General features: G+C 36.5%; 1 protein-coding gene across 5 annotated transcripts in view; it reads right to left on the bottom strand.

Annotated features, from left to right (window-relative positions):
- Nucleotides 1–25569, bottom strand: part of LOC131248268 (uncharacterized) — a 90729-nt gene extending 65160 nt beyond the window's left edge. For all 5 annotated transcript variants that reach the window (XM_058248462.1, XM_058248464.1, XM_058248465.1 and 2 more), the window contains exons 1-11: nucleotides 25369–25569; nucleotides 24044–24335; nucleotides 23234–23459; nucleotides 22781–23120; nucleotides 6408–6521; nucleotides 6194–6322; nucleotides 5924–6115; nucleotides 5626–5820; nucleotides 1515–1652; nucleotides 1270–1353; nucleotides 888–1141 (exon numbers count right to left, since the gene is read on the bottom strand). In XM_058248462.1, the coding sequence (XP_058104445.1) occupies nucleotides 888–1141; nucleotides 1270–1353; nucleotides 1515–1652; nucleotides 5626–5820; nucleotides 5924–6115; nucleotides 6194–6322; nucleotides 6408–6521; nucleotides 22781–23120; nucleotides 23234–23459; nucleotides 24044–24335; nucleotides 25369–25467 (2063 nt within the window). In that variant the 5' untranslated portion in view covers nucleotides 25468–25569. The remainder of the gene's footprint in view (nucleotides 1–887; nucleotides 1142–1269; nucleotides 1354–1514; nucleotides 1653–5625; nucleotides 5821–5923; nucleotides 6116–6193; nucleotides 6323–6407; nucleotides 6522–22780; nucleotides 23121–23233; nucleotides 23460–24043; nucleotides 24336–25368) is intronic.
- Nucleotides 25570–27537: the final 1968 nt, after the last annotated feature.

Below are 27537 nucleotides of genomic sequence, written 5' to 3'. Positions count from 1 at the left end.
ACTAATGCACTAATGCAAGTGTATCCTTCAACAAAAAAGCCCTCCATTAGCAAGTGCTCAACATTGTAAGGATGTAGAATCTAGAGGAGAACTGGATATGCAGTGAAATGCATAACTACAATTGGAAAAAGTGTCAAAGGAAGCTTAAGCATTTGAATAGAGCTGTCAACGGGTACTGGACCCACAGGTACCCAATGGACCCAACCCAATTTTAACAGGTCCAGGTCCAATTTCTCAGACCAGTTCAGAAATCAGGTTGGGTTCGGTCCCACATTTGAACCCAGATAAAAATTAGTCTAGCCACATCTAGGTTCACCATATTGGACCTGATTAAAATTGGGTCAGGTCTGGATCAGGTATTGCTAATTTTATGGTAATGTACTAATGTAATATTATATTATATTATATTATATAATAACACACACTAACAGCACATCGTATATGCCAAAATGATACACATCATGTGTGATAACAGCACATCATATATGTCAAATTGATACACATGAGTGTGTGATCTCACACATTAACAGCACATCATATATGTCAAAATGATACACATGAGTGTGATCTATCCATTCAAGTGGCCTGACCATGTGAATGCCCTTATTTGACATTGGCCCAAGCCAACCCAACTCAGAACCAAGGTCCAAGGAGCTGATGGGTAGCTGAAACCCAATTGGATCCATGTCCAGGTCCTCAAAAAACAAGAACCAAACCCGAAACGTCCTGGATTAAGCAAGGTCCAAACCAGATTATAGACTGGGTCCAAGAACTCTAGGACCCCAACTGACATCCCTACTTTTGAAATTAGAAAAAGGGAATAGAGACAAAGGAATATCAGAAAGAAGCTATGAGACTACTACAAAATCGACTTCGTAGCAACCAACCTTTTTTCAGGAGAATCCTTGAAACGGGCAATCATTTTAATCATTTGATCAACAGTTAACTGCTTAGAATATATTTGGTGGAAGTAAGAGTCGGTTTCTGCCTCAACATCGCCAGGATAGCCATCAGATGGTAATGAATCTATAACTCCACCACCCTGAAGTCTTGGATTAACATGCCCAGATGCTAACAGCAACCTTTCCATTTCCTCAGAAAGTTGGCAGGAGACTAGCTGCCCAGAATGGGCTTGAAGGACCTGCCAGGATCATGTACAGCAGAAGATACTTGATGGTGATTTTTCCTCAACAATGTATGAATTAATGCAGGACAATAAATTTGTGACAGTTCAGCCTTTAAAAGAGTAGAAATTGTATCAGGACCTACATTCAAAACAGCACCAAAATGTTGGAAAGGACTAGCAGAAGCATCCCCATCTAAAGGTATTTCTTTTAAGGAATTGAGACAATACTGGAAACAAAAGATGTCTTCCATGAGAAAACTCATATATTCTTCTGTTTGACAGATATTTAAGAATACAAGAATGCAGCATGTCTCAATGACAAGCCTGTTCTCACCATGGCAAAAAAAAAAAAAAAAAAAAAAAAAAGAAGATATTGTTGGAATAGTACCTCAAAGAAAGAATCTTTATATGTGCTCAGATTTTGATGCAACCATTTCTCAAGATTTACATGTTCCTTCTGAGAAGCAAGCACAGCAAGTTTAATGCTGAAAGGAAATGGAGTCATGTCCAACACAGATGATAGGATCTGTATGACAAAAATAGCATAAGAACAAAGAGCAGCAAAGACGCGCGCACGCACGCACACACAAAAAAAAAAAAAACTTCAAGAAAATCAACGAATTGCTTTACAAAATCATAGAAAATCAAAATCATATTTTACCAATACAAGGACACAGTTTAGCAAACAATTAGTATCCTAAATATTAACCATCATGCGTAAAAATAAAAGCTTGGTTGGATTAATAACCATGTAGGATATACAGTTTCAGTCCGTTTATTCGTCATGTAACGAATAAGCAATAACAGTTACAGGAAGCAACAATGTAAAATAATCAAGAAAATATCCATGAAATTCATTGATGCTTCACGCATTTTCCTCCCAATGGTTTGATTGGTAACATATTGGTGCTGGAATTCAACATGAGCACAAACTTAAAGATGAATAAAGATTGCTGCACTGAGTTATGATCCAATTTTACTGGACGACTTTCTGCAGACTGCCTCTGACTTTTGTTAGAAGGAAGGGAAGAAGAGGAGGAAGAAAATGATGAAAGTCTAGAGTTGAACCAGAGAAGATGTATAAACTAAGGACAGCCTCCACCACTCACCCCCTCAAAAGTTCCCATTCTCAACAGCAAACTATGATGCCCAGAAATGTCATGGATACCACATGACTGAAGCTTTTATGCTGATAAAAATATATAAGGGGCTGTCTGGGCAGGGATTTGTGAAATCCATGGGTTTCAAATATCCCATATTTGTTTTTGTTGCAGAATTCCCAAATCATTGGATTTCTCAAATCCGCACCTTCACAAGTCCATGGATTTTTTGGGCAAATCCGAACACCCAAAAAAACTAAAGACATGGCAAATCATCAAAATGAGAGACTCTTTTAAAAGCAAAATAAGTTATTTCCTTGCAATAGATGCTCCTCAAATCCATGGATTTGTAGTTCAATTCCAAATAGTGGACTTAACAATTTGCCAAATACAAATCGAATGCAAATCCATGAATTTGACAACTTCATGGATTTACCAAATTCACATTCCCAATTCCTTGATCCCAAACAAGGCCTTACTGAAGATTTAAACTGGGTATCGAAACCTTAAACATGGATAGGACTTAGATATGAGGTGAATTCAGCTTTTACGCTCGTAGTTATAAAGAGGGGTTTTTGTTTTTGAATAGTCATGAAGAGTGTTTATTTTAGAGTGTGGAGATGAAACTTGATTTTTTAGCAAACATTTTTTGCTAAAATTTAACTTATTGGAAAGGTTTTCAGTTTTGCGATAAAGGGAACATTTTTAACTTCTGCAAATTCCCCCTTGCAGGTAGTGGTCAATAGTTGTTCTCCAGTGCAGTTTTGGGCCCAACAACATTGGCATATGACTGGTGTTGGTAATCATGCATTGATGGGTTCCCTGCTATTTTGAGCATCCACTACTCAATGATGACCTTCCATGTATATGTGTGCTTCATGCATAGCAGTTGCCCCTCCATGATGTTACATTGCCCACTTGCCCTTTGGGGCTGGGCTGGGGAATACTGGTGGAGATGTCGGCATTTGAGTGCTGTCAAATGTGAGCCTCATCCATGGCCAATTCCAAGAGCCAAGAGAACTGTACTCGCAATATAATTTGTTATCTATAACAATGACTCAAGGTCTTCTTAGTAAGAATCTGGTTTTGAAGTGGGTATTGTCTGGTCCAGTGCCATAATGCTCTTCATAAGCCATAAGCTAAGGATTCCAAACATGTGTGCATCAATTGGAATGTGAACCGATGTGTGCACTAACCTTGCAGCCTGATTTGCATCTTATGCTATGGCCTACATATTACATATTGAGAAGTAGGAAATATATGTTAAATTATGAATATGGATAATCTCACTTCATGCTTAGTGATTTTCTTGGCAACTGCCGCTCCATGACCCTACATTGCTTGCTCACTCTTTGGGGCAGTCATGTAATAGTTGTGCCGGGTCAGTAGTAGGTGCTACCATGTTGGCATATGAGTGGTGTCACTGTGAACCTCTGCCATGGCAAGCCCAAGAGCACAGTTAAAAGAGATTGATCAGGAACCCAATCCTAAAACCTTGGCCAACCTACAATTTAAAGGCCAGCCCCAAATTGCTAGGAGAAATGCTAAGATGATGATCATGATGGTGGTAGTGGTGGCGATGATGGTGGTGATATTTTCAGTTAACAGCAGTACATTACATTTTAAATGATCCATTATTTGCTGCATTAGAACGCAACAAATTCATAAATAAAACATAAAAAGTTTCCAAGAATTGTTCCAATGCCAATAAACAGTTAACGATTGTACCATCGATAATACGGGCCGATATTATCGATATTGCACAATACTGATACGACACTGGGCTTTAGTTGGGATACTTCCCAGTATCAGTCGATATATCACAATGTACCACCATGTATCGTAATGTATCACTATGTATCGGAAGTATGGCAATGTATCGATGATACCATCAGTGCATCAATCCCCATTGTGAAAATATTGAAAAAAATTACCAAAAATCCCCCCAAAAAATGTTTTTTTCTGATTTTTTGTCTCTTTTTTTTTGTGTGTGTTTTTTTCTTTTTCTTTCATTACATCCCTAAGGAAATTTCGACCACTCTTTTCAATTGTTTGGAGAGGAAAGGGGATATGGTGGCGGAAATCTTAATCAGAGAACATGTGGTATCATAACCAAAATTAGTGATTTTTTGCGAATTTGAACAGTTTTTTTCTTGTTTAAATTCCTTGGAATCAATGGAATGAAGTATATAATTCATGATTTTGCATGTTTTGCATACTCAATCAAGGATGTTGACTTTTAAATTTCGAATTTGGGAAAATTGGGAGAAATTGGGAAAATTGGGGGAAATTGTGAAAATCTGAAATTTCCTCAATTTAACTTGCAATTAGAGGTTGAAAAAATCACACTGGAGTGTTTGGAGGCTGATTTACAGATTGACCGAACTTTCTGAAAATTTAAAAAAAAATATGTTCCTAATTAGAAAATGTTAAAAATTAATTAAAAATAATTTTATTTGAAAACAATTAGATTGAGAAAATGTTATGTATGCCTAATATTTTGTATTTATGAGTGTATACTAATCTTAACATCAGCCACACTTGTTTATTTATTTTCAAAAATTAATTTTACTTTTAAAAAATTAAAAATATACTTTTACATAAATGCACCATATACGATACAACAAATCTAGTCCAGAATTTAATTCATTGAATGTGCTAAAATGTGATGTGAATTATAGAAATATTAGTAATGTTTTTATTTATTGTTTTATATGAACTGATTTTCAATACAATTGCATCACTTCTATTTGACAGCACATAGTTTAGTACCTTACACAAATTAAACTTATTATATGTAATGTACTTGATTTTTTGTAATCTTTTGAGTTTTAAGTGTGTAATGATGTCCTTTTTAACATCTCCAACAGTTTCATTGAAAAATTCGACCAATTTCCCAATGTTCCCCAAAAACAGCAATACATTACGCAATATATCCAATATTTCCCATGCAATACCCGATATGTTTCCATATTCAAATGGTGTAATATATCCATTGAAACCCATACTGAAAACTTTGTAAACATTAAGTACATTCGCCAAGCATCAAATTTAAAAAGAACATCTAAACTATATATACTTATCATTGACACACCTAAAATATGATTTTTTTAAACTCAATTTCGTGGAGAGAATATAAAGAAGGTTATAGTTGCCAAGTTCTAACATAGGTGACTTGAAGTCAATGATAAATGGAGCAATAATATATTCCATGGCAGTACAAGGAAAAATTTTAAAGAAAAAGAAAAGAAAAGAAAAGAAGCTTAAAGCCCATCAGGAAAAAAAAAATGCACAAAGATGACACGGTATTTCATTTTGATCCATAAAAAAATGGAAGCCTAACTAACAAAATATTTTGATATTATAAAGGAGCGACATCAATTGCATTGTGGGCTTTACCTTCAGCTCTTGGCAAATGTCCAATATCTTCTCAATGGTGTCTGGATTAGTGTTGTGAATTTCAACAAAACCTCGCAAGACAAGTTTAGGATTAATTAACCAAAGATGATGAACTATCCCACTTTTCATGGCACTTCCAGCTATCACGGGAAAAACAATGGAACACACTTCATGTTGTAAGAGATTAAATGCAGTCTGCAATGAAGTAAAGCATAATTTAATCATCTGCTATAAGATGGATTAAAAAGAAAATACCATTTTAGATGAAAAATTAGATACGAAATAATGGGAAGCATACATTAATTTGGGCCATCCCAATAGGTAAGACATCAGGACACTGCTTCAAAGGGTACTCAAGCATTGTGCGGACAGAGCTGGCATAGCCACTTTCGGCTAATTGACATAACACCTCTAAAAGTTCAAGGCAGAACCAAGCATTATTTGCATGCTCAGGTGGAAGCGTACTCCCATGCACCGCATCAACATGCGACTGCAAAATAGTGGGCCAGGCAAATTAATCAAATAAAAAATAAAGAAACAAGACATTAGAATAGGTGAACCAGCATACCAGCTGCTTAGTAGAATGTGTGAATGTAAACAGTTCTGGCGGTGCAAAAACAGCATGTCTTAGGAAAGATAGCTGGCCCTCAGCATTCTTCCAAACAGACCCGCAAATGGCATGGAGGGGGAATGGGTCCTAGACAGGTACATTTCCACTTACTCAAGACTACTTCAAAAGAATATGTTTCACATGTTCACATGTTCATATGATAAAAGTGTACCTGGCACGCTTTTGCATAAATAGACATGAAAAGAGAAAATGCCTTTTCATCAGGAAAGTAGAACCCCTCGTGATCCAAGTTTTCCATGACACTTCTCCAATCAATTTCAGGAGCCTGGCATGTGGAATATCAGAATTAGAGATGACTAATTCACCTACCATGCTATGTTACATGAACACATGGGTTTCAAAATCCAACAACAATACAGAGATTAACCAAACCATGACAAATGAGAGTTTTTGAATTAAAGAGTACATTTTATTTAATTCAAAAATACATTTTGTAAATAGAAATAAAACATAAAGGTCCCTTTCCAATAGAGCATGGTATAATTCCTTACTACAGTTTTGACTTTTTACCAAGGAACTACATGACATAACCACATTTATCTTACTGGTGCATGCTATCATTATTCTCTATGGGAGTATCATTTAGCTCCTCTCTTTTAATTTCTGAGTCTAAGAGAGCAAGAAAACGTTAGCAAAATAGCATGCAAAACAATGTAGATTAGTTTTTTACTAATATTTTGTTGTAACATTAAAGAAGGAGATAGTGAGTTTTGAGAGAGGAGAGTAGGTGTGATGGTGGCCTTCTCAAATGGATCTATGTGGCAAACAAAGAGTTTCTTGTGGTTCTTTTTCAACAAAACCACGAGGACAATCGCAAGAGCACTACCGTCAAGAAGCAAAATATCCTTTGGCCGATTGCAATGTGGGTTATGTGAGCAAAGGGAGTTCAAAAGAGTTTTTTTGGCTCAAAAGGATTTCAAAGAGAGGAATGGAGTAAAAAGAGGGAAAGCAATTATCGTACCTAACCGTGAAATCAAAGAGGAGGGAAGTCGTCATCATAACGATAGGTTTTCCAGGTAGAATGAATATTAGCATGATCAAGGAAGGAAGAAATTGTAGGAATACGCAAGAAAAAACAGGCAGAGTCTTGTAACCATTCAATGATCCGTCGTCCTCATCCTAGGAGAGGCGCCTTTTCACCAAGAGATTGCATTACTACATTACTGCTTCCAATAGCCATGCCGGGATTATTTCTACTCACCTTTGAACGGCTCTCTCCAGGCTTGCCGTTGTCCCTATTCACTCCTCTTCCGGATTCATCACTAAGATAGAGATCGCTAGTTTGCTTTGATGCCTAACCCGGGTTGTGGGTTCCATGTGGGTTGCTTCTTTTACTTTTTCTCTTCATGGGGTTTGCCCCGCTTGTTGTATCTTTTCAGGCTTTGCCCTAGATAAGTAATAAGAGAGTATCACTCGCTTGCTTTCCCAAAATACAAAAAAAAAAAAAAAAAAATGCAATAGCTTTCATAGACAATTTTCTATTAGACTAGCGCCACACAAATTTCAAAGAAATTTGTGGGGATTACAGGGAGGTTAGGGAAGTTATAATATTGAAAAAGAAGGGAATAGTGGAGGTACGAGGATTTGCTTTTGTTCGAATGAAGAAGAGGGAAGAGTTGGAGGAAGTTGTAGAGGCCATAAATGGAGTTCAGGTAGGAGGTAGAGTTCTAAGAGCAAATATTGCTAGGTACGGGCAAGGGGTGACAAACATAAGGAAATATGTTAAAAAGCCAGTAGTATAACCAACGAATGTAAGAGAATTGAAGTCTGTTAATAGCGAGGGAAATATAGTCTCGGAACAATAAATGAAAGAAAAAAGTGGAGGATTGGAGGATAGGGTCTCTTTCAAAGATATCATCAGGGAGATCCCAAGCCATAGTACAAAACATGTATCTTAAAAGGAGAAGGAAGAAGATGAGAAGATTGAGATACAGGGGGTTCTAAAGGAGCGGGTATGGAGAATTGATAACGAGATTATTCCGACAATCCAAGTGCGTCCAGTAGTGATGCAGAAGGCTTGGGAATCCTTCGAGTGGAGTTTCATGATGATTACCCAGCCCAAAACAATGGAGAAGAAGATTGGAGTCTTAATTCTAATGAGTTGTAGTGTGGAAGAAGAAGTGATGGTGATCAAGCTACTATCTAATTCAGAAGTGTGTGTCTCGTTGCATGCTCAGGTGAATATCAATAAGTTCCTAATGGCATTCAGTCTATACAGAGATGATATGATTCGGGAAGTGAAGAGATGGGAGGAGTTGTTTGTTTTTTGCTAGGAAGAGGCGTGGTACCAATTTTGGGGACTTTCGTTGGAGCTTTGGATTAGAGAGATTCTTGTGTCAATGGGTCGTTTTTGGGGAAGGTGACAAAGATCAATCCAACGTCAGAAGAATGCAAGATGCTACATTTCGTCTGAATCTATATTAAGTGGAGGAAACAAGAGCCAGTACCGAAAACAGTTGCGGTAATGGTGGGGAAAGATCGGGTGTTGATTGTTGATCGAGGTGGTGAAGGAGATGAAAACATGTTCGGCATTGGAAATTTTGGAGTCGGCATTGTTTTAAATATCGACGATATCGGCCGCGATATATCCCACGATATTTCTTGTAACCCACCAGTGCAATACGAAACGCACAAGTAGTGCAATATATCCCACATGTTCGATCTAGTGAGCATTTTCGAATTTTGATGCTCTTATTTTCTATAAATCATCTTAAATTAGTGTCAAATTGTTACAAATTCATGATTTTTCATATTTTGCAATTGAAAAATTGAAAAAAAACTCAAAATTTTCCAATTTCTCACAAATTGTTTGCAATTTTTGTGTTCAAACGTCACATTAAACATATCTATAACCGAATCTAGTGATTCTTCTTTTGCTTTTGAATGTATTGTTGCTTGTGTTTCCACACATCTTTTTACATTTATAGATTATATGAATAGATATTGAACATACTTGCAAAAATTCAGTTAGACAACACATAGATTAGGACCCCATAGAAAGAAAACCTATTATGTGTACTTGTTTTTTGTAATGTTTTGATTTATACGTGTGTGTTGATGTCTTTTTTAACAATTCCCAAAGTTTCATAGAAAAATTCAACCAATTTCCCAATGTTTCCCCATGTTTCCAACAACAGCAATACATTACACGATACAACCAATATATCCCATGCGATAACCGATATGTATTTGTATCCCAAGAATGCGATACGTAACACGATACCGATATTTCGAACACTGAGAGTCGGTTCGGGCACAACATCAAGTAAAGGAGGGAAAAGGTCTCGAGAGGTCATCAATGGCGGTCTTAGGTGTTGTAGCCAAAGGAGCACGGCATGGGTGCTCTTACGATGCACGAGAAGTTGAGAGGGTGTATGTGGCAATGTGAGATTCTCCAAGAGGGGGTTGGTGAGGAGAGGGCTAAGAGGGTACCAACACGTGGAAAGGAGGACGACGGAGTTAGGGGGGCATTGTCAGCAACTGTTGATTTCGAGCAGTGTGATGGGGTACATGGTGAGGGGAGAGATGAGGGTGGGTCTCGAGAGGTTGTCGACTTCACCGATGACATCACGAACTTCAATGATGATAAATCTCAAGAGGACGCGTGTCCGGGGTTTGTAAAGGGGTCTATTGAGGAGCCAGCACATGTAAGGGAGGCTTTTGTCTCGCATGGAGGGTTATTCACATGGGTGGAGAGGGTGGCATGTGTGGAGAATTGTTTTATCTCCACATGTGTAACGAAATTATAAATCCTTCACACATGTCCGGTTCTAACTCATTTAAATAGAGTCGGTGAGCAGTGTTCTCAAATCGTATGATTCACGATATAAATCGTACAATTCATATTATATCATATAGGTGTACGATTTGAATCGTACACCTAAATCGCAAATCCTAAATAATCATGTGATTATTGTACGAATGGTATGAATCATACAATAATTGTAGACTGCATAAATGAGCCTAAAAATTACTTAAATTTTTTTTAAAAATTTTATTAAGTTTTTTTCTTCTTTCTTTATACACTGTTTGCTTATAAATCATGAAAAATGCACTCCCCTAATAAAAATATCCTCATTTTTTCTTTTGAGATATATATATATATATATATATATATATAGAGAGAGAGAGAGAGAGAGAGAGAAAAAGAGAGAGAAAAGAGGAGATTTGAGGATTTTAATATTCAATAACCCAAAACAAAGGAATCAAGATATCTTTTTTAGTCATAATGGAATTGAATGCCATTTTTCGAACATGATTCTACACTCAAAGAAGGTACAAAAGAACAAAATTATTAGAAGACTATTGTATTTTTTTTAAGGTAAATTTTTTGAAAGGCAACCAAAAAACATAAAGGAAAAATAGAAGAATCCTTTACAATCACGATATGTATCACATATATATTTCTCAATTGATAATATCATGATATGTATCCCATATATATTTCTCAATTGATAATATCATGATATGTATTACTTTTCTGGTACATGTTGATGGGAAATGGATGGTTGATGAGATTTTAGTATTTTCTAATGTCCTTATATTTTTTCATATGTTTTAGATTTTTTTAAGAAATCAGAAAAAATCTTACGATTTACAATATGATTTGCATTTTGATACCATTCAACCCCCATAATGATTTGCGATATGATAACGATTTTGACAACATTGTCAGTGAGCTTCATTTCGAGTCCAATCGTCGCAGGGCTGGGCCAAAGGATCGAATTGGATGGTGAGTAGTCGACTAAAGAAGAAAAATGATCTCATTACTTCTTCCCATTGTGGGTTGATCAAAGTCTTTTGTGACTATGTCAAGAGACAAAATTCCTAAGTTTCAAGAGGGGTGTTATAATGAGAGAGCAGTACTATTATTCCACGGAGATACAGGAAGTTGTCTAATCGTAGACTTGGCTTTGACGGGGGTAGTAGAAGAACCAGACGAAATATCGGCAATGAAAGGTTGGCAACTACGAGAGGAGGTCATCCAAGATGTGATTGTAGTCTTGTACTTCAAAGCATTAGAGTCACAGGGTCAAAGCATTTCAAGGTCAATATCAAAAATTTCTGGGATGTTGATTAGTGAGCGAGGTGAGAAAATCTCAATGGCAAGTGGAATGTTGTGGGTCAAAGATATGTTTTGGGACATGTGGGCCACCTTTTGGCTGTTTCATTTGGGGATAGGGAGGAAGATTATATAGCATTGTATTAGTTTGTGGAGGAAAGAGGACGACAAATTTAGCGGGAGTCGCAAATCAGTCAAGTGCCGAAATCCGTTTGGGGTAGCAAACAGTTAAAAAGGTTCAATTCAAGAACAAATTATGAGGCGAGCGCATCGCCGAAGTGTGAAGGGGTAAAAAATGTAACTTATGAAGATCATGAGTTGGTTTGGGTGTTCTTGAAAAAGGAAACAAACAATTTATGCAACAGTATAAGGAAAAATTGGTGGCTTTTCAAGAAACTAAGCTGCAGATACTGATAAGTGTCTCGTGGACTCGGTTTGGAAAGGCAGATCAAAGAGTTGGGTGGCTCTTAAGGCAGTAGGGGGGATCCTGGTAATTTGGAATTCGAATATTTGGGGTAAGGAGGACAATTGATAGGGGAATTCTCAGTGTTTGTTCTCTTGAGGGAAGTGACGACTAGTTTTTGATGGGTTTCTAAGATCGGTAGATGGTCATAATAGGCCGGCCTAGTGCGATAAATTTTAGGAGTTGGATGTATGTAAACAAAAGTGGCAGCTTCCATGGTGTGTGGGGAGAGATTTTAATATCGTCAGATACAATTTTGAGAAGTATAATGGGAGTCGGATGACTTGCAATATGAAGAAATTCTCCATTTGGGTTGCAAAGAATGAGTTGTTAGATCTTCCCTTGGGGGATGTAAAGTATACATGGAAAATGGTCAAGGTAAGGTGATGAAGTCTAAATTATATCAGCTTTTAGCATCACTTGAATGGGTGGAAAAATTTTAGCATGTGCATCAAAGAGGTCTGCCAAGACCGGTGTCGGACCATTGTCCAATATTGTTAAAAGTGGATGAAGAAAATCGAGGCCCATATCCATTTAGGTTTGAATTGTCATGGTTTATGGTGGATGGTTTTAAGGATTTGATCAGAAATTGGTGGGCATCAATAGAGATTCACGGTTATGCAGGGTTTTCTCTCTTCCAAAAGTTACAAGGACTAAAGCAAACAATAATGGTGTGGAAAAAAGAGGTTTTGGCAGTCTAGAGAAGGAGATGCCGAATACATTGCAGAAAATTCATGCTTTTGACATCAAGGAAGAAATAGGAGAATTATTAGAAGATGAAAAGGCATGGCACAAGGTGTATAAGATGAAATACAATGTAATGTTAAGGGAGGACAAAATTAAATGGCAACAAAGGCCTAGAGCAACTTGGCTTAAAGAAGGGCAAAAAAATACAAGATTCTTCCACACACTGGCTAGCGCTTGGGCTAGAGTTAATAAGTGTAGAGGTAAAGGGGGTAAGGACAGAAGACAAATCAAACGTATGTGAAGCCATTGTGGAATTTTATAAAAATCCTCTATCTAGGGAAGAATGGGTTAGGCCGAAACTCAATAATCTTTGTTTTATTCTATTTCGAATGGAGAGACGGAAAGTTTGGAGAAGCCTTTTTCAGAAGAGGAGTCAAATGGGCTTTAGATGATCTAGGAAAGGATAAGGCTCCAGGTCTAGATGGTTTCCCAATGGCTTTTTTTCAGGAGTTTTGGGCAACGATAAAAGATGATCTCATTGCCTCAGTAATGAGTTCCATAATGCATAAAAAATAACAACCAAATTGGTTGCAACGTTTATAACTTTGGTCCAAAAAAAAGGGTAGAGAGTTTGTGAGATTTTCGTTCAATTGGTTTATAAGGAAGTCCATACAAAATATTAGCAAAGATACTGGCTTCAAGATTTTGGGTAGTGTTGAGTGCGGTTATTTCCAAATCGTTAAGGAACTTTTGTAGCAGACAGGCAAATAATGGATAGTGCATTGATCGCGCATGAAGTGATTGATTGTTGACATAAAGAAAAGAAAAAATGGATTTGCAAATTGGATATAGAAAAGGCATACGACTATGTGGATTGGGATTTTTTGGACTACATGTTAGAAAGTTTGAGTTGTGGTCAAAAATGGAGAAGGTGGTTACATATGTGTGTCAAGTCGGCCAAGTTTTCGATATTGATTAATGGATGTCTAAAGGGCTATTTTCATCTTCGATGGGTCTAAGACAAGGGAACCCATTGTCTCTATATCTATTTGAAGTAGTGATACAGGCTTTCAGTCAAGTGTTACAAAGAGGTGTGGAATCAAATCTTATAGAAGGTTTTACGGTGGATAGATCATATTTTCAGGTTTCTCGCCTTCATTATGCAGATGACACGATTTTATTTTGTGATGCGGATTTGATCAAGGTGGACAATTTAAGGAAGATTGTTCCCTGTGTCGAGGGAGTTTCAGGTTTGAGAGTGAATATCAGAAAAAGTGAGCTATTAGGAATCCAGTTATCCAAAGAAGAGGTAGATGAGTATGATAGTGTAATAACCCTAATTCCTGCAGTGATTTACACACTTTTGCACCCACTTAAACCCTACAACATATGGAACTTAACAGACACTTAAACACACCGTTAATCAGGAGGAGTATCCTCTCCCGTTCACACGTTGGGTGTGTTTGAATTTTGAGGATAAAATTCTTGTAAGGAGGGTAGAATGTAATGACCTGAGATTTTGGTGCGCATGCATGCATGTGCATAAATGCACACTTGCATTCATCTAAGCATTCATGCATAATCCTTCCATTTATTCACACATTCATGCATACATGCGTCCATAAAGTGTGCAAGTTGTGACCATTGATATGCATGATCAATTTATTTAGTGTGTATCATTGATTGATAATTGTATGGTTTTTGTGTGTGTGTGTGTGTGTACGTGCACTCCCTTTACTCATACACCTAAGACTAACTGTTCATTTATTAACCAGCTCAAATCTAACCGTGGAACATAAACTAAACCCAATCATGTAGAGTATGCAGTCATCCACTCATCCATTCATTTTCAGGATTGTAGTTTAATCACCTAAGTCGTTTATCCGATAATCCACCAATCTGATCAACTAAAAACCCATCTTGCACCTATCTGACCATGAAAGTAACTGTACATTAACTTGTATAGAGGATTAGACTCTTAATCATTTGATCATTTCAAATATATCTTATCATCCAACCGTACATCATACCTGGATCCACCAATTGGGCCACCCAAAAATCAAACAAAAATCACTGTTGTGATTCTCACATTTCTCCGGATAAATTTACTAGAGTACTTCTTACATTGGAATATGACTTAACAAGTTTTAAAGGCCCACAAGTCATATACATATTTTGGTGGTAAACTCATAATTTTAAAAGAGGAGAAAACCATCCATGTATCCATACATACAATCGTAAATCCGACGCCCCATATCTTGCAAACGATTAACCCATTCATAAAATCAACCGTACACAACCTCTATGCTCATTGAGGTACCACATGGTTCACTTAAATCTTATTTTCAATACATCCTAACCATTCATCCATGTACGGTATAACTCTCTAATATAGTATGTCCTAAACGTGTGTAACATGCCCATTTAAATTTTAACATTTTAAAGAGTTAATAGCATATATTAAATATTATTAATTTTTAGTAAAATATAAATATATATTAATTAGTATTAAAGTTATTATCATGTGAATATTGGATTTAGAAATGAAAAGAGGCATGTGACTATCATTAGGGGTTACTAATCTAGACCACTCATCACAATGACCAACCCAGCAATTTCAAATCGTCTAAGTTTTATTACAAGATCAGTCGATCATCCGTTCGTTAACTTAACCAACAAAATGAAATCGTTAAATTCATACACAAATCAACACCGGCCAAAGAACTTCTCAATTAGTCATCCACTACCCAAATTCATCCATCAATTTGACCCATCAAACCACCCACTAATCAACCATCCATTATACATTAATCATTTTACATGTATACCCATGTGTACACTACTCACATATGCACAACCATGCATATGCACAACCACACAACACATGCATCACTTCCTATACACACGTGATGTAATTTTTACAATAAATGAAACTAAATGGTGGGTGTTTTACTTCCATGAGATGCAATTGAAAGTTAACGTTTTATTTTTATTTTTTTTCACGTGTGTGTATTACATCTGGTGGGACCCTCTAATATAAATAGGGTCGTGGATGTAGCCGTGTAGGCATGAGAAGGGAGAGTGTGAGGAAAAATAATAAAATAAATAAAAAGGAGAGAAAAAAAAAGTTTTGTAAAGATTTTGTCAAGGTGGGTGATCCATCCCTGATCTGCAATTTTTATAGTTGTTTTTATTTAAAATTATTTTTTATTATTATAATTAATTTTCTTGAAATTTGAAATTTGCAGGAAATGATTGTTTATCATTGATATTTTTTATTGTTGATACATGTAGAAAAATAAAGGATTTACAAAATAAGATTAAAGAAAAATCTAAATTGAATTTTTAAATTAGTAAATTTAATACGATTTTTTTAACATGTAGGAATTAAATTAGAAATTATTCCAAATCCTACTTAAGTTATATTTTAAATTAATTTTGCTGACATAAATTTGTAAAGTGACTCAAGTTATTAATTCTAGATTATTTTTTTTTCTCAAGATTAGTTAAAAGTAATATATTAAAATGATTCATACTAATTAAAAAAACTGATATTTATAATATTAGGTAAATTTTAATAATTTTAAATATTTTATTAATCTAAAACATAAATCATGTAAAATTTCATTCTAAGATATTGATGTATAATTAACTAATTTAAATTTAGATTTAATTTAGCATTGTTTAACTTAGTTTGTTTAATAGTAATTTAATTGCGAATTTTAGGGTTAGATTATGAATTTTAAGGATTATAGAATTTATTTCAATTAGGTAAATTTAATTCTAAATAGATAATAACTAATTCTAATTAAAATAAATTGATATCTAACTAATCAGATTTTAAATCTTGAAAATTAGTGATTAGTATAGATTTTCAATCTATGTACTTACCTAACCCTAATAGATGGAAGTGTACTAATAGTGGATATTGAATTAAGATTATTAATATCTCTCTTAATTCAACTATTAGGGTTTGAAATAAGTAGAGAGAGAATTTGATTAATATGTTTAGTATGTATTTTTCCTTAATTTATTAGAAGGAAGTAAAAAATTATTATAAAATAGTTAGGTTTTATTAATATATTACCAAATCAATTAAATTAGAATGCTTAAATCTAAATAATACATTAATTTATTTGAATTTGGGATTTAACATGGAGTTCATATGCTTTACTAATTTATAATTTCATAAAGAAATTTTAATTCGAATAAAATTTTAATTTTGATAAATTAATTATTAAATTATATTTAAAAATAATAATTCTGAATTTATAATCGAGGATTTTAACTATCTAATTAAAATAATTACTGAGTTAATAGCCATTGAACCTTACAACGACTTATATGCATAATTTAATAATAACGAAGAATATGTGATGTAACTATGTAGTTTGTAACTAACCTACAGTAAGTTGCGTATTTAATAATTTCGATTTGAATGGATGGGGGTAACTCATATCATGTATATATTTATTTTTAATTAAGAATGAAGATTGGAATGCGGGTGCGCTGCCCTGGGGATGTCCCTAAAAGGCATAGGCAGGTAGGACAATTGTGTCCCTTAGGTGAAAGTCCCTAAAGCCAGCAGGTAGGATGATTGTGTCCCTTAGGCAGAAGACCCTAAAGCCAGCAAGTAGGGTGATCGTGTCCCTTGGGTGAAAGATCCTAAAACCCACTAGATCCTTTGAAGTCTCCTTTGTGTACGACGTATGAGTACAATTGTGTCGCGGACATATGCCAGAGGTACAACCGGAGCAATAGTCTGACCAGCTAACGTATAAATGGGTCCCTCACATCGAGGTACTAGTGCGTGGGCGTTAATGCAACGTAGCCATCCACTTGGGTACGGTGTTGTAAAAGATAATAGTTATTTAATTTTGTTATTTATAGAACTCATGGAACTCATGGAAAGTCTGGTATTCGAAGCATCTTTACAATTCCAGTATTGCATTCATCTCATCTTTTAAGATTTGATACTTTAATTTGTGTTTTAAACTTTAAACAAATTATTTTCATTATTTGTACATTTTGTATAATTATACAAATTTCATATTTGGGTTGGATACGATCCTACAAGCTGTTATGCTCACCCCTACATTAACAGTGTTTCAAGGTTCGGAGATTAGCCAGGTGCGAAGCAAAGCGACGATCTAACCATCCGTCTAGTCGTAGTGATTTTTTTTTTGTGTTAGAAAAAAAATATATTTGTATAGTGAAAAAATCAAAAGTGAGTCTAAACATTATATCGGATAAATATTTGATTTTATTGTAAAGTAGTTTTTATTAGATTTGTGGTTGAGAATTAAAATAATAATAATAATAATAATAATCACAACCTGGGATTCGAAGTCGGGTCTGGCCAACTCAGGCACCGAATTTCGGACCGTGACAGATAGTCTTTGGATGTCGGCTGGGGTCTTTTTCCTTCAACGTATTTAAGTCTTCCACTACGTATAGGCAAACCGGCTAAATTCTTGTGGGATAAGGTAGTGGAAAGATTCGAATGAAAGCTATCAAGAAGGGGGGGGGAAGACATTTATCTCTAAGAGGAAGGCCAATGTTGATAAAGACGGCAATCTCTAGCCTCCTAGTCTATTTTATGTCATTGTTCGGATATTTCATGTCCCAAATGAATGCAAATTCACTTGGATAAATGCAAAAGAGACTTTGTGTGGAAAGGAGCTAAAGAAAATCATAAATTCCATTTGATTGGAAGGAGATGAGCAAGCCATTTCAAGAAGGGGGGGCAGGTATTAGAAGTTTGGAAATGATGAATTTGGCGTTACTGGAAAAATGGGGGCTGCTCGGTGGTGAGGAAAGTCATCTATGGAGATAGGTTATAATAAACAAATATAGAGCAAAGGAAGGATGTAAATGGATAAAAGAGTCATCTATATATAAAGCTTCAAGGGCTTGGAATGATATAGCAAGTCTAAGGCGGAAATTTAAGAAGGGGTTGGTTTCTCTTTGGGATATGATAGTAGCATTCAGTTTCGGGAAGATGTTTGGATGGGAAATGAGCCTCTTCAAGAAGATTTCCCAAATTTGGCTAGAATTCAATGGAACCAAACACTTTGGTTGCTCATGGCTTCTCAATTGAAAGAACTGAGGTGATATGGGCCCCTTTATGTAGAAGGAATCTATTGGAATAAGAAGTTGAAGAGGGAGAAAGTTGCTGGAAAGGTTTCAACTGGTTGCAGAAGTTGTGGCTAAGCGGGATTCTATGGCGTGGATTGTCATAGTAGAAAACAATTTGAGAGAGAAAAAAGCGTTTTAGGGTTGGATGTATTTATAATAGATAGCCTCGTACAATTACAAATATGCATTTAATATTGAAGAGATGCTAAAGAAATAGGGAAAGGGCCAAAGAAAAAATAAGAAAAAACAACTAAAGCCTTAATAATTAATGACTAAAAGCCCAAAACAAAAAGGCCTAGGAGAGGCACATTCAGGCCCACATGTTAGACACACACGCACCAAGAACTAGGCCCACCCACTCATAACACCAACACTCCCCCTCAAGCTAAGGCATAGATATCAATCATGCCCAGCTTCCCAAGAATACGTCGTCCAACTTCCACAGTAAGAGCCTTAGTAAAAATATCCACCGATTATTCAGAAAACTAAACAAATGGAGTGGAAATGATGCTTGCAGAAACTTTCTTACAAATAAAGTGATAATCAACTTTAACATGTTTTATTTGCTCATGAAAAACTGGATTTGAAGCATGAGAATGGCAGCTTTTATCACAATAAATTGGCACACGAGTCTTCACAGGAAATCTCAATTCAGTAAAAAAGCTTTTCAACCATACAATTTCACATAACGTATTTGGAATAGCATGATACTCTACCACAACACTAGACCCAACAACAACCATTTGCTTCTTAGTCTTCCAAGTAACTAAATTACCATCAAAAAATGCATGGTAGCCTGTTATAGATTGTAGATCATCTAGAGAACCTGCCCAATCTGCATTAGAGTATCCTTCAATATCAAGTTTATCATGATAGCTAAATAAGAGACCACGTCCAAGAGACGATTTGATGTAGTGTGATGCAACAAACTACTTCAAGGTGGCTAGAACGGTGAGCATGCATAAACTGACCAACCAAACTCACAGCATGAGACAGATATAAATGAATAATCATCAATAATATCAATCTCCCAATCAAGTGCTGGTACACACGAGGATCATCAAGAAGTTCCTCGTCATCTGCTATAATCTTCTTATTTACTTCCAATGGAGAATCAATAGATTTGACACCAAGATTACCAATTAAAGTTGACAAAGCAATGGCATATTTACATTAAGACAAAACTATACCCTTTTTTAAATGAGAGACTTCAATTCCAAGGAAACATTTTAACAGTCCCAAATCTTTGATATTAAACACCTTTCTCATATATAATTTCAACTTAGAAATGTTATTAGCATCATTACTTGTAATAAGAATATCATCCACATAGACATTCACAATAATGGTCACCTTCACATGCCTCTTAGAAAACACAAAATGATCAAAATGCATACAAGAAAATCAAATACAAATTAAGGCCATATATCACCTTCTTCAGACAACATACATTTATCTTCCCCCTCCTTTCAAGTAAATCCATGAGGAGTAAGCATATAGATCTCCTCAGTCAAATCATTATTCAAAAGGCATTATTAACATCCAATTGATGCAGGGGCGAATGCGGATTAGCATAAAGAGAAATAATCACCCAAACAAAGTTCATCTTAACAACAGGCTCAGAATAATTCTCAATAGAAAACGACATAAAGCTTTTAGCTACAAGGCGGGATTTATGTCGAGCTATACTTAAATCAGGATTGTCCTCGCGTACATACACCCAACGACAACCCACAAGATTGTTCCGAGCTGGTAACTCAGCCATCTTCCATGTATATGATTCTTTTCAAGAGTTATCATCTCCTCCTCAATAGCTTGTCACCACAAAAGAGAAATAAGAGACTCCTTATGATTTTTAGGATTGGAGGAGAAAGGGTACTCAAGAGCAGAAACAAAGAACCCGTGCTGAGGAGACAAAAAAATTATAGGAACCTATGCTGAGGTGCACTGTCTTTTTGCTTTTCTAACAAAAATAGGTAAGTCCAAGGAAGGGTCGTCTAAATATGGATCATCATAAATAGGCAAACAAGTAAGATCACTATCAGTACTTGTAGCCAAAGGAGCATGCTTTGTGGTCTCCTGAGAAAGAATAGGATTATGAACATTCGTTCATGTTGGGCTTAGTGAAATCAATAGCAATCTTATCCCTAGCATTATCAAGTTTGGAAAGAACAAACATTATTTCATCATATTCAAGGACAAGAACAGGAAGAACTATAGAATGATGCTCCCCCTTTCCACTAGAAAAATACAGAGTGTATTCAACAAATTTAATATCTATAAAAATATAACGCTTTTTAGTAATTGGATCAAAACAGTTTACCCCTTTTGTGGAGACGAATATCATATGAAAATGCATTTGACAACTCGATTTGACAATTAATTTCTAAGAGGATCAGTGTTATAGACATAACACACACAACCAAAGACCTGTAATGAAATTTCAGGGGTTAGATAAAAGACCGGAAAATATTGGACAGGTGACTCTCCAACAAGGACCTTCATAGGAACACAAGTAATTTGGTAAACAAGCTGTGAGAACAACCTCTAACAAAAAAGATTTAAGAACAGACTACAAACGAGGAGAGCACCAGTTAATTCTAAAAGATGTCTATTTTTACTCTCAGCAATTCTATTTTGTTGTGGGTATATGCACATGTGATCTAAGAATTAACACCATGAATATGATAAGATAACAAGGTATGGGAAAGATACTCTTTTGCATTATTTGTACGAAGAGTTCCAATATCCAAATTAAATTAATTTTTGACCCAACTATGAAACGGCTTGAAAATAGAGCTAACCTCAGTCAAAACAAGGATGAAAGAGAAATTTGGAAAATTCCGAATCAAATCGGTTTATAAGTTCATTTCTAGGTCTTCATCAGGAAGTCAAATTAGCCATACATAATTTGTATGGCATTATAAAGCTCCCCCCAAAGTGGTGCCTTGGCATGGTCTGTAGGAAGAAACAAGGTGCTTACAGCCAATAATCTTCGACAGTGTTGGATTATTTTGCCGAATGTATGTTAAATGTGTATGCAAAATGAAGAATCAGTGAACCGTCAATTTGTTCATTGCACTTTTGTAAGAGAACTATGGGATCAATTCTTTGTAGAAATTGGTATCTTTTGAGTATGCAACGTTCTATAGAAAGTTTTTTTTTAAGGCTTGGCATAGAGGAGGCATTGGGAAGGAAGGGGGAAAAGTGTGGAAGATTACCTTGGTGGCCAGAATTTGGGCAGTATAGGAGGAGAGGAACAATATGTGTTTTCGAAATAGAAGTAGCCTGGTACCTAATGTCTTCAATCAAGCTAAAGTGAATATATTGGAATGGGCAATAGCTTTTAAAGCTATAGGATTTTATTTTTTTCTGCTCTCTTGTATTTTTTTTCTCCTTTCCTATATTGTATTCTTTTGGTTTCAGCCCAGTAATAATAAATCATCGCCTTTCAAAAAGGAAGAGAGAGAGAGAGAGAGAGAGAGAGAGAGAGAGAGAACATTAGCAAATCTTTTATCATTGCCTTTAGAAATGAGGGAGATGAGTAACTTGTTGATTTTAAAAATATTTCTTGATTGAGAAAAATATTTGTTTTTAAAATAAATAAACAAAGTTAGATATCTCTAAAAAAAGTCAAAATAATAAAAAAGCAGTAGACCAGATTTGAAGTTTTGACTACAAGACATTATGAAGTTTCAAACGTCTATTAAAATTGAGAGAGAGAAAAAAGAAGATCCATAAGTTTTATCTTATAAAACAGAACAAGTTTGCTTTTTTAGAGTAATTGCATTAAAAAAATTTGTTTATGTTTTAAATTCAAACTAAAATTTATTTTTATCTTTCTTTAATACAAAGAGTCATATTATATTTCAAATAAATAAATAAATAAAAATACAAAGAGTCATATTAGGAAGTAATTGGTAAGAGTACTCTCTGTGTTCATGTGTCTAAATGGCTGGATTCATATGGTAGAAGAATCCTAGCGGGTCATGTATGCATGTCAAAGTCGGATTCTTCGAACACACAATGTAAGCATTACTTGGAAGAATCCTCATAAGTCATAACATACCACCAAGGCAAATATGTTCCAAGTCATTGCTACAATAGCCAGGATGAAAAAAGAATAGAAAACAGTGTGGCAATGGAAGATAAATAGTAAAGCTTTAATACTCACAAGTTCTTTAATCGAGTCTACGAGGACATCAACATTCCAAGAGCTCAACCATGATGAATCAGCAGTCGAATTAGTACCAAGAGCAGAGCAGAATGTTGAAAATGTGTTTTGACTGTCCTCAAGACCAATATGGGTCCATGCCATTGTGCAGAGTATCCTAGAGAGAGTAACTTCATTAAGGGGTGAAAAGAGAGAGAGCATCTCTTTACAGACTGAAGTATTAGTTGTACATCCATAGCCCAGTTCCTTCATTATATCTGCCATGCTAATTTCCTTCTCGATCTCAGCTAGAACAGTATCAAAATCATTCTCAGTGCAATCAAAGAATGATTCCAAATACCTGCAGAAAAATCGACCAAAACAGAAGTAAAAAAATATGACTTCCTAACTGGAGAATACAATGACCCATAACATGAATATTTAATCAACTGAAAGGTGGTCCTTAAAAAGTACCTCAATGAGTTGACATCAGATGAATCATCTGCCAGTATTGGGGCTAGTACAAAATGAGTCCTCTCTTTGAGTTGTAACAAGGACAACATCTTTGTAAAAGAATCCACATGCTTTGAAAGGCCCTCGGACTGAGAGAGAAATAAAAAAATGTTCTGAATTTGCTCATGAGAAACAGAAGCAGGCTTTGTACATAATTCCTCAATATGTGCCCTGCAGAAATTTTGCCCTGGAAAAATGACCAAGATTTAAATGCAAAACGCCATGGGAGAAAAAACAAATGCAATAGGAATCTTTGAACAAAGATATCTTAGAACAGATATTTCAAAACTTATCTCCAAATCAAGCAACTCAAGGAATGCTAAAAACACACTCAATGAGGATGTGGCACATGTACATATACGCACTTATTCATCAGGCCCCAACATGGTCTGGGCCATTAGCACAAGGACTTTTGTCCAGTGATGTGAGACAGGGATCCATTTTAAGGCAAAGGAAAGGCCCAAAAAGGATGACGTAGGTGGATGTAGGAAGAAAAGACTCCATGACCTATGGTTTAGTTGAGGATATGGCCCTTGATGGAGTGGAATGGTGGAATAGGATTCATGAGGCCGACCCCAATTAGTTGGGATAAGGGTTAGATGGTGGTGGTGATGGAGATGTGAGACAGGGATCCACTTTTTCCATGAAACCATCATCTTTTCTTCAAAACTTGCAAGTGATTTTGGGCGATCCATCTGCAATGGATGTCATACAAATACACCATGTCATTCATGGAGCGTGTGATACCTTCCTCCAAGCAACTCAACTTACCTCTGATTCTGAAATCCATATTTCCTGAATCTGACAGAGCAAGACCAACAGCAATTTTCTCGGGTGTAGACAAATGCAATTGCTTGGAGAGACCTTCTAGAAATCCTTCACTCATCACTTTACTTCTCAGTGCTTCACAGAAAACTGTGGCGAAATTTGGTCTACCCAAAAAGTATCTAAAGATAGCTGATAGAAGATATAGCTTTGACTGAAAGTCTTCGCTCTGAAATTTCACTTGATCTAAGCAGGCTTGGAGCAGTACAATGCTTCCCTCATTCCCATATTCAACAAACTACACAGCACAAGCAGATTGTTTTACAACTACAGGTCTAGGAAAGAAATGAGATAGGAGGGAACATAACTTTGGCTGCAGAACCAAAGATTGGGAAAAGGAGGCATTCAATACAAGATACAAAGAATCTTGAGAAACATCATATTATTAAGATACCCAACTCCAGTGTCCGTTGTGAACAGAACCGTGTCCAGCGTGCAAAAACACAAACGTGGAACACGTTGACAATATCTGGACCGTTCATCAGGTCGGGGCCACCATGAACAGTCCAGATGTCATCAAAAACCGCAATGACCAGATGATCCTCAACAGACGGGTGATGGAACTAAACAATTTTTTAAACATAAATAAATAGTGGTGGTCCACATTAAACTGGCAAAGGTTTCTGTTGGGATGATCAGGATCATCTGATCATTGCAGAATAGGAACCGTGGACCATCCATTGTAGGGCCCACCTGATGGAAGGGCTGGATCTCTAAAGATCTGTCAATGTTTATGTTAATTGATTTCAACCAGAGAACTGTGTCTGTGACAGATAATCTTCCTCAGCATTCGACAATCCAGTTGAGTGAAAATAAAATTAAAGCAAAGAAAGCCAAATACAGTAACTATGCATTCACTTTCCATGACTACATAAGGTCATCAATTCAGTACATGTTCTACATATTTCATAAGAACGCATCGTTCTGAAAATGTACTTAACAAAACTGAATTGGGAACGCCATAAGAATGCCAATGTACGGTCGAAACAAGCCACGGACAACACAAATTACAAGAACAAGATCGATACTGAAAAGCACCACAAGAAATCAAAAGAAACTCTTCCCTCATCGAAATGCAATTGCAATGCGTCGCAACAACTACAATTTTCTACCAAGAAACAGTGATTTCGTGAGACAGGCCATCGTACTTTTCCATTTCAGCATTTTTCTTCTGGTTTCCAAGCGAATTCAAGAAACGGAGAAGACTGAAGATCTAGGGCTTGCAGAGAGAAGATGGGAAGATAGGGAGGAAGGAGAAGGTTTCTGAGTACCTGACAGAGCTCGCGGAAGACCGAGTCGGAGTTGGAATCGTCCGAGTTCTGGAGCAAGAAGCGAATCTGGTCTGAAACGGTGGACGAAAAGGGAAGCATGGTGGGAGATGGAGAGAAGAATGCTAGGGTTATTGCATGGAAAGAACAGAGATGGGTTCCTGAGAGAGAGAGAGAGAGCGCCCGGGATACGAAGGATTTCAGTTCGAACGCATGAAGAAGGAAATGTGAAGAAATACGATTTCTGCCGCTTTTATACCATGGAATTAAAAAATATATATGAAAAGGATTTAATGGATACGCGACCAGAAGCTTTTTGCGGTGTACCTAGGTCTTTTCTGACAAGTGGGGTCCACAATTTGTCAATCCAGACCATTGGTACGTTGTATCCGAGCGTGGATGGATCATTATCAAAACACATCTCCGACAATGAAATATAATACCTTTTATATCGACGGTGTACGAGTGGATGGTTGAGAAGAGATACAGCAGCTGTCCGTTTTCAACTGATAGTTAGGGGAATGAATCTTTATAATCTGGGAAGGTTTTGAAACATGGTCCATGGACGGTGAGAGGAACAGATGAGTGGTCCGGATTGACGAATCATGGGCCATTTTTCAAAGCCTTAGGTGTATCGTGTGTAGCTATCCAAACCACCCATTTTGGTGAGGTACATTATTGATGGATTATGTATGTAAATCCACTCAGATCAATAAATCCTAACCATCCAATTAATGCTATCAAATAAATGGTTAAGATTAAAATAGTGAGGACTGTGTCATGTAAGTGGACCACTGTGCATCAATGCTAATTATTGTCAATTCCTTTTAATTGTCCACTTTTAGTACATGACCCACCTGATGACCGGAGGCCTCATTTTTTAGGGACAATATATGTATATTAGAGATGCCACCTGATGAACGGCGGTGGGCCCACAGAAACGCCCAAGTTGGCACGTGTGGAAAGAGCATGGTACATAACCTACTCACATAAGTAGCCTTCTTTTGTTATCTTAAATGAGATTGTGTATGATATGCCCGGAAACATCCGATAGACAAATACCAAAAGGGTTCTTTTTTTACCGTAGACACGACCTTTTACCACAAAACTACGGTACGAAAGTAGACCCTGTTTGTACAGAAAGTCTATTTCGGATGAAACTAACCCTCCTTTTTCACCTGCTTCGAACCCGAGTGTAAGCGAGGGGTATTTTCATCCATCCTTATCCTAAAAATTCACTTCCGTTCATCTGTCCGTCCGGCAACGAGAAAAATACTTACCCTAAAAAATTAACGTATACAGTCGTAATTGTTTCAAACCAAAATGGGAAATCTTTTTGTACTCTGCCCGGGTGTGATGGGTGATAGGCGAGCACTACGAAATTGTATATGTGCTTAATAATAAATTAATTTAAACCGTTCAAATTGTGATCCGATGTGCTATTAGTCAATTCTCAAACAGACTTTTCTTTTATCTAACAGGTACCTTGTTGGACATTTAATAGACGATGCCAACGGAAAATACAAGGTGGTCCGAATTCAGCACGCAGGTGTTCACTAATCAGAGCCTAGGACTGTTAAACCAAGACACGCTGTGGCAAGTTACCTATGTACAGTGGGGCCCTCATTTTGGACGGCCTGGTTTGAGTTATTGTGACGCGTGTAAATTTTGTGAGTGCAAGCGTATCAGCTGTCACACTCTGCCGGAGTATCAAATAATTCCCGCCAAAAGCAAAAGTTCCGCAGTGGCATTCGATTGACGGTACGTCGGTGCGTCATGCAACCATGCAAAGGTGCGGGGGGACGCGACCTGCCTCTAACCCAAAGCTGTGAGGCCCACAACGATGATTTATATCCACTCCGTCCAACCGTTTCTTCAGCTCATTCTGAGCCACTAGCCCAAACATGAAGGAGATCCAAAACATTGAACGCCCACCATTTGAAAGCTTAGTAGGACCACAGAAGTTTTGGGTCATGGTTATATTTGTGTTTTCTCTTCATTCAGGTGGGAATCACCAAATGAATGCGCTGGATGGCATCCAAACATTACCGTGGGCCCCAGGAAGGTTTCAACGGTGGGTGTCTCCATCCCGATAGTTTCCTGAGGTATGGCCCACTTTCAGTTTTGGATCTCCCTCGTTTTTGGGCTCATGCCTTAAAAAGAGCTGAAGAA

This window comes from Magnolia sinica, chromosome 6 (assembly GCF_029962835.1).
Source record: "Magnolia sinica isolate HGM2019 chromosome 6, MsV1, whole genome shotgun sequence".
In the NCBI taxonomy this organism is placed as follows: Eukaryota; Viridiplantae; Streptophyta; class Magnoliopsida; order Magnoliales; family Magnoliaceae; genus Magnolia; species Magnolia sinica.
The sequence above is the reverse complement of the archived record's forward strand: the minus strand, read 5'-3'. Positions and strand labels throughout refer to the sequence as shown.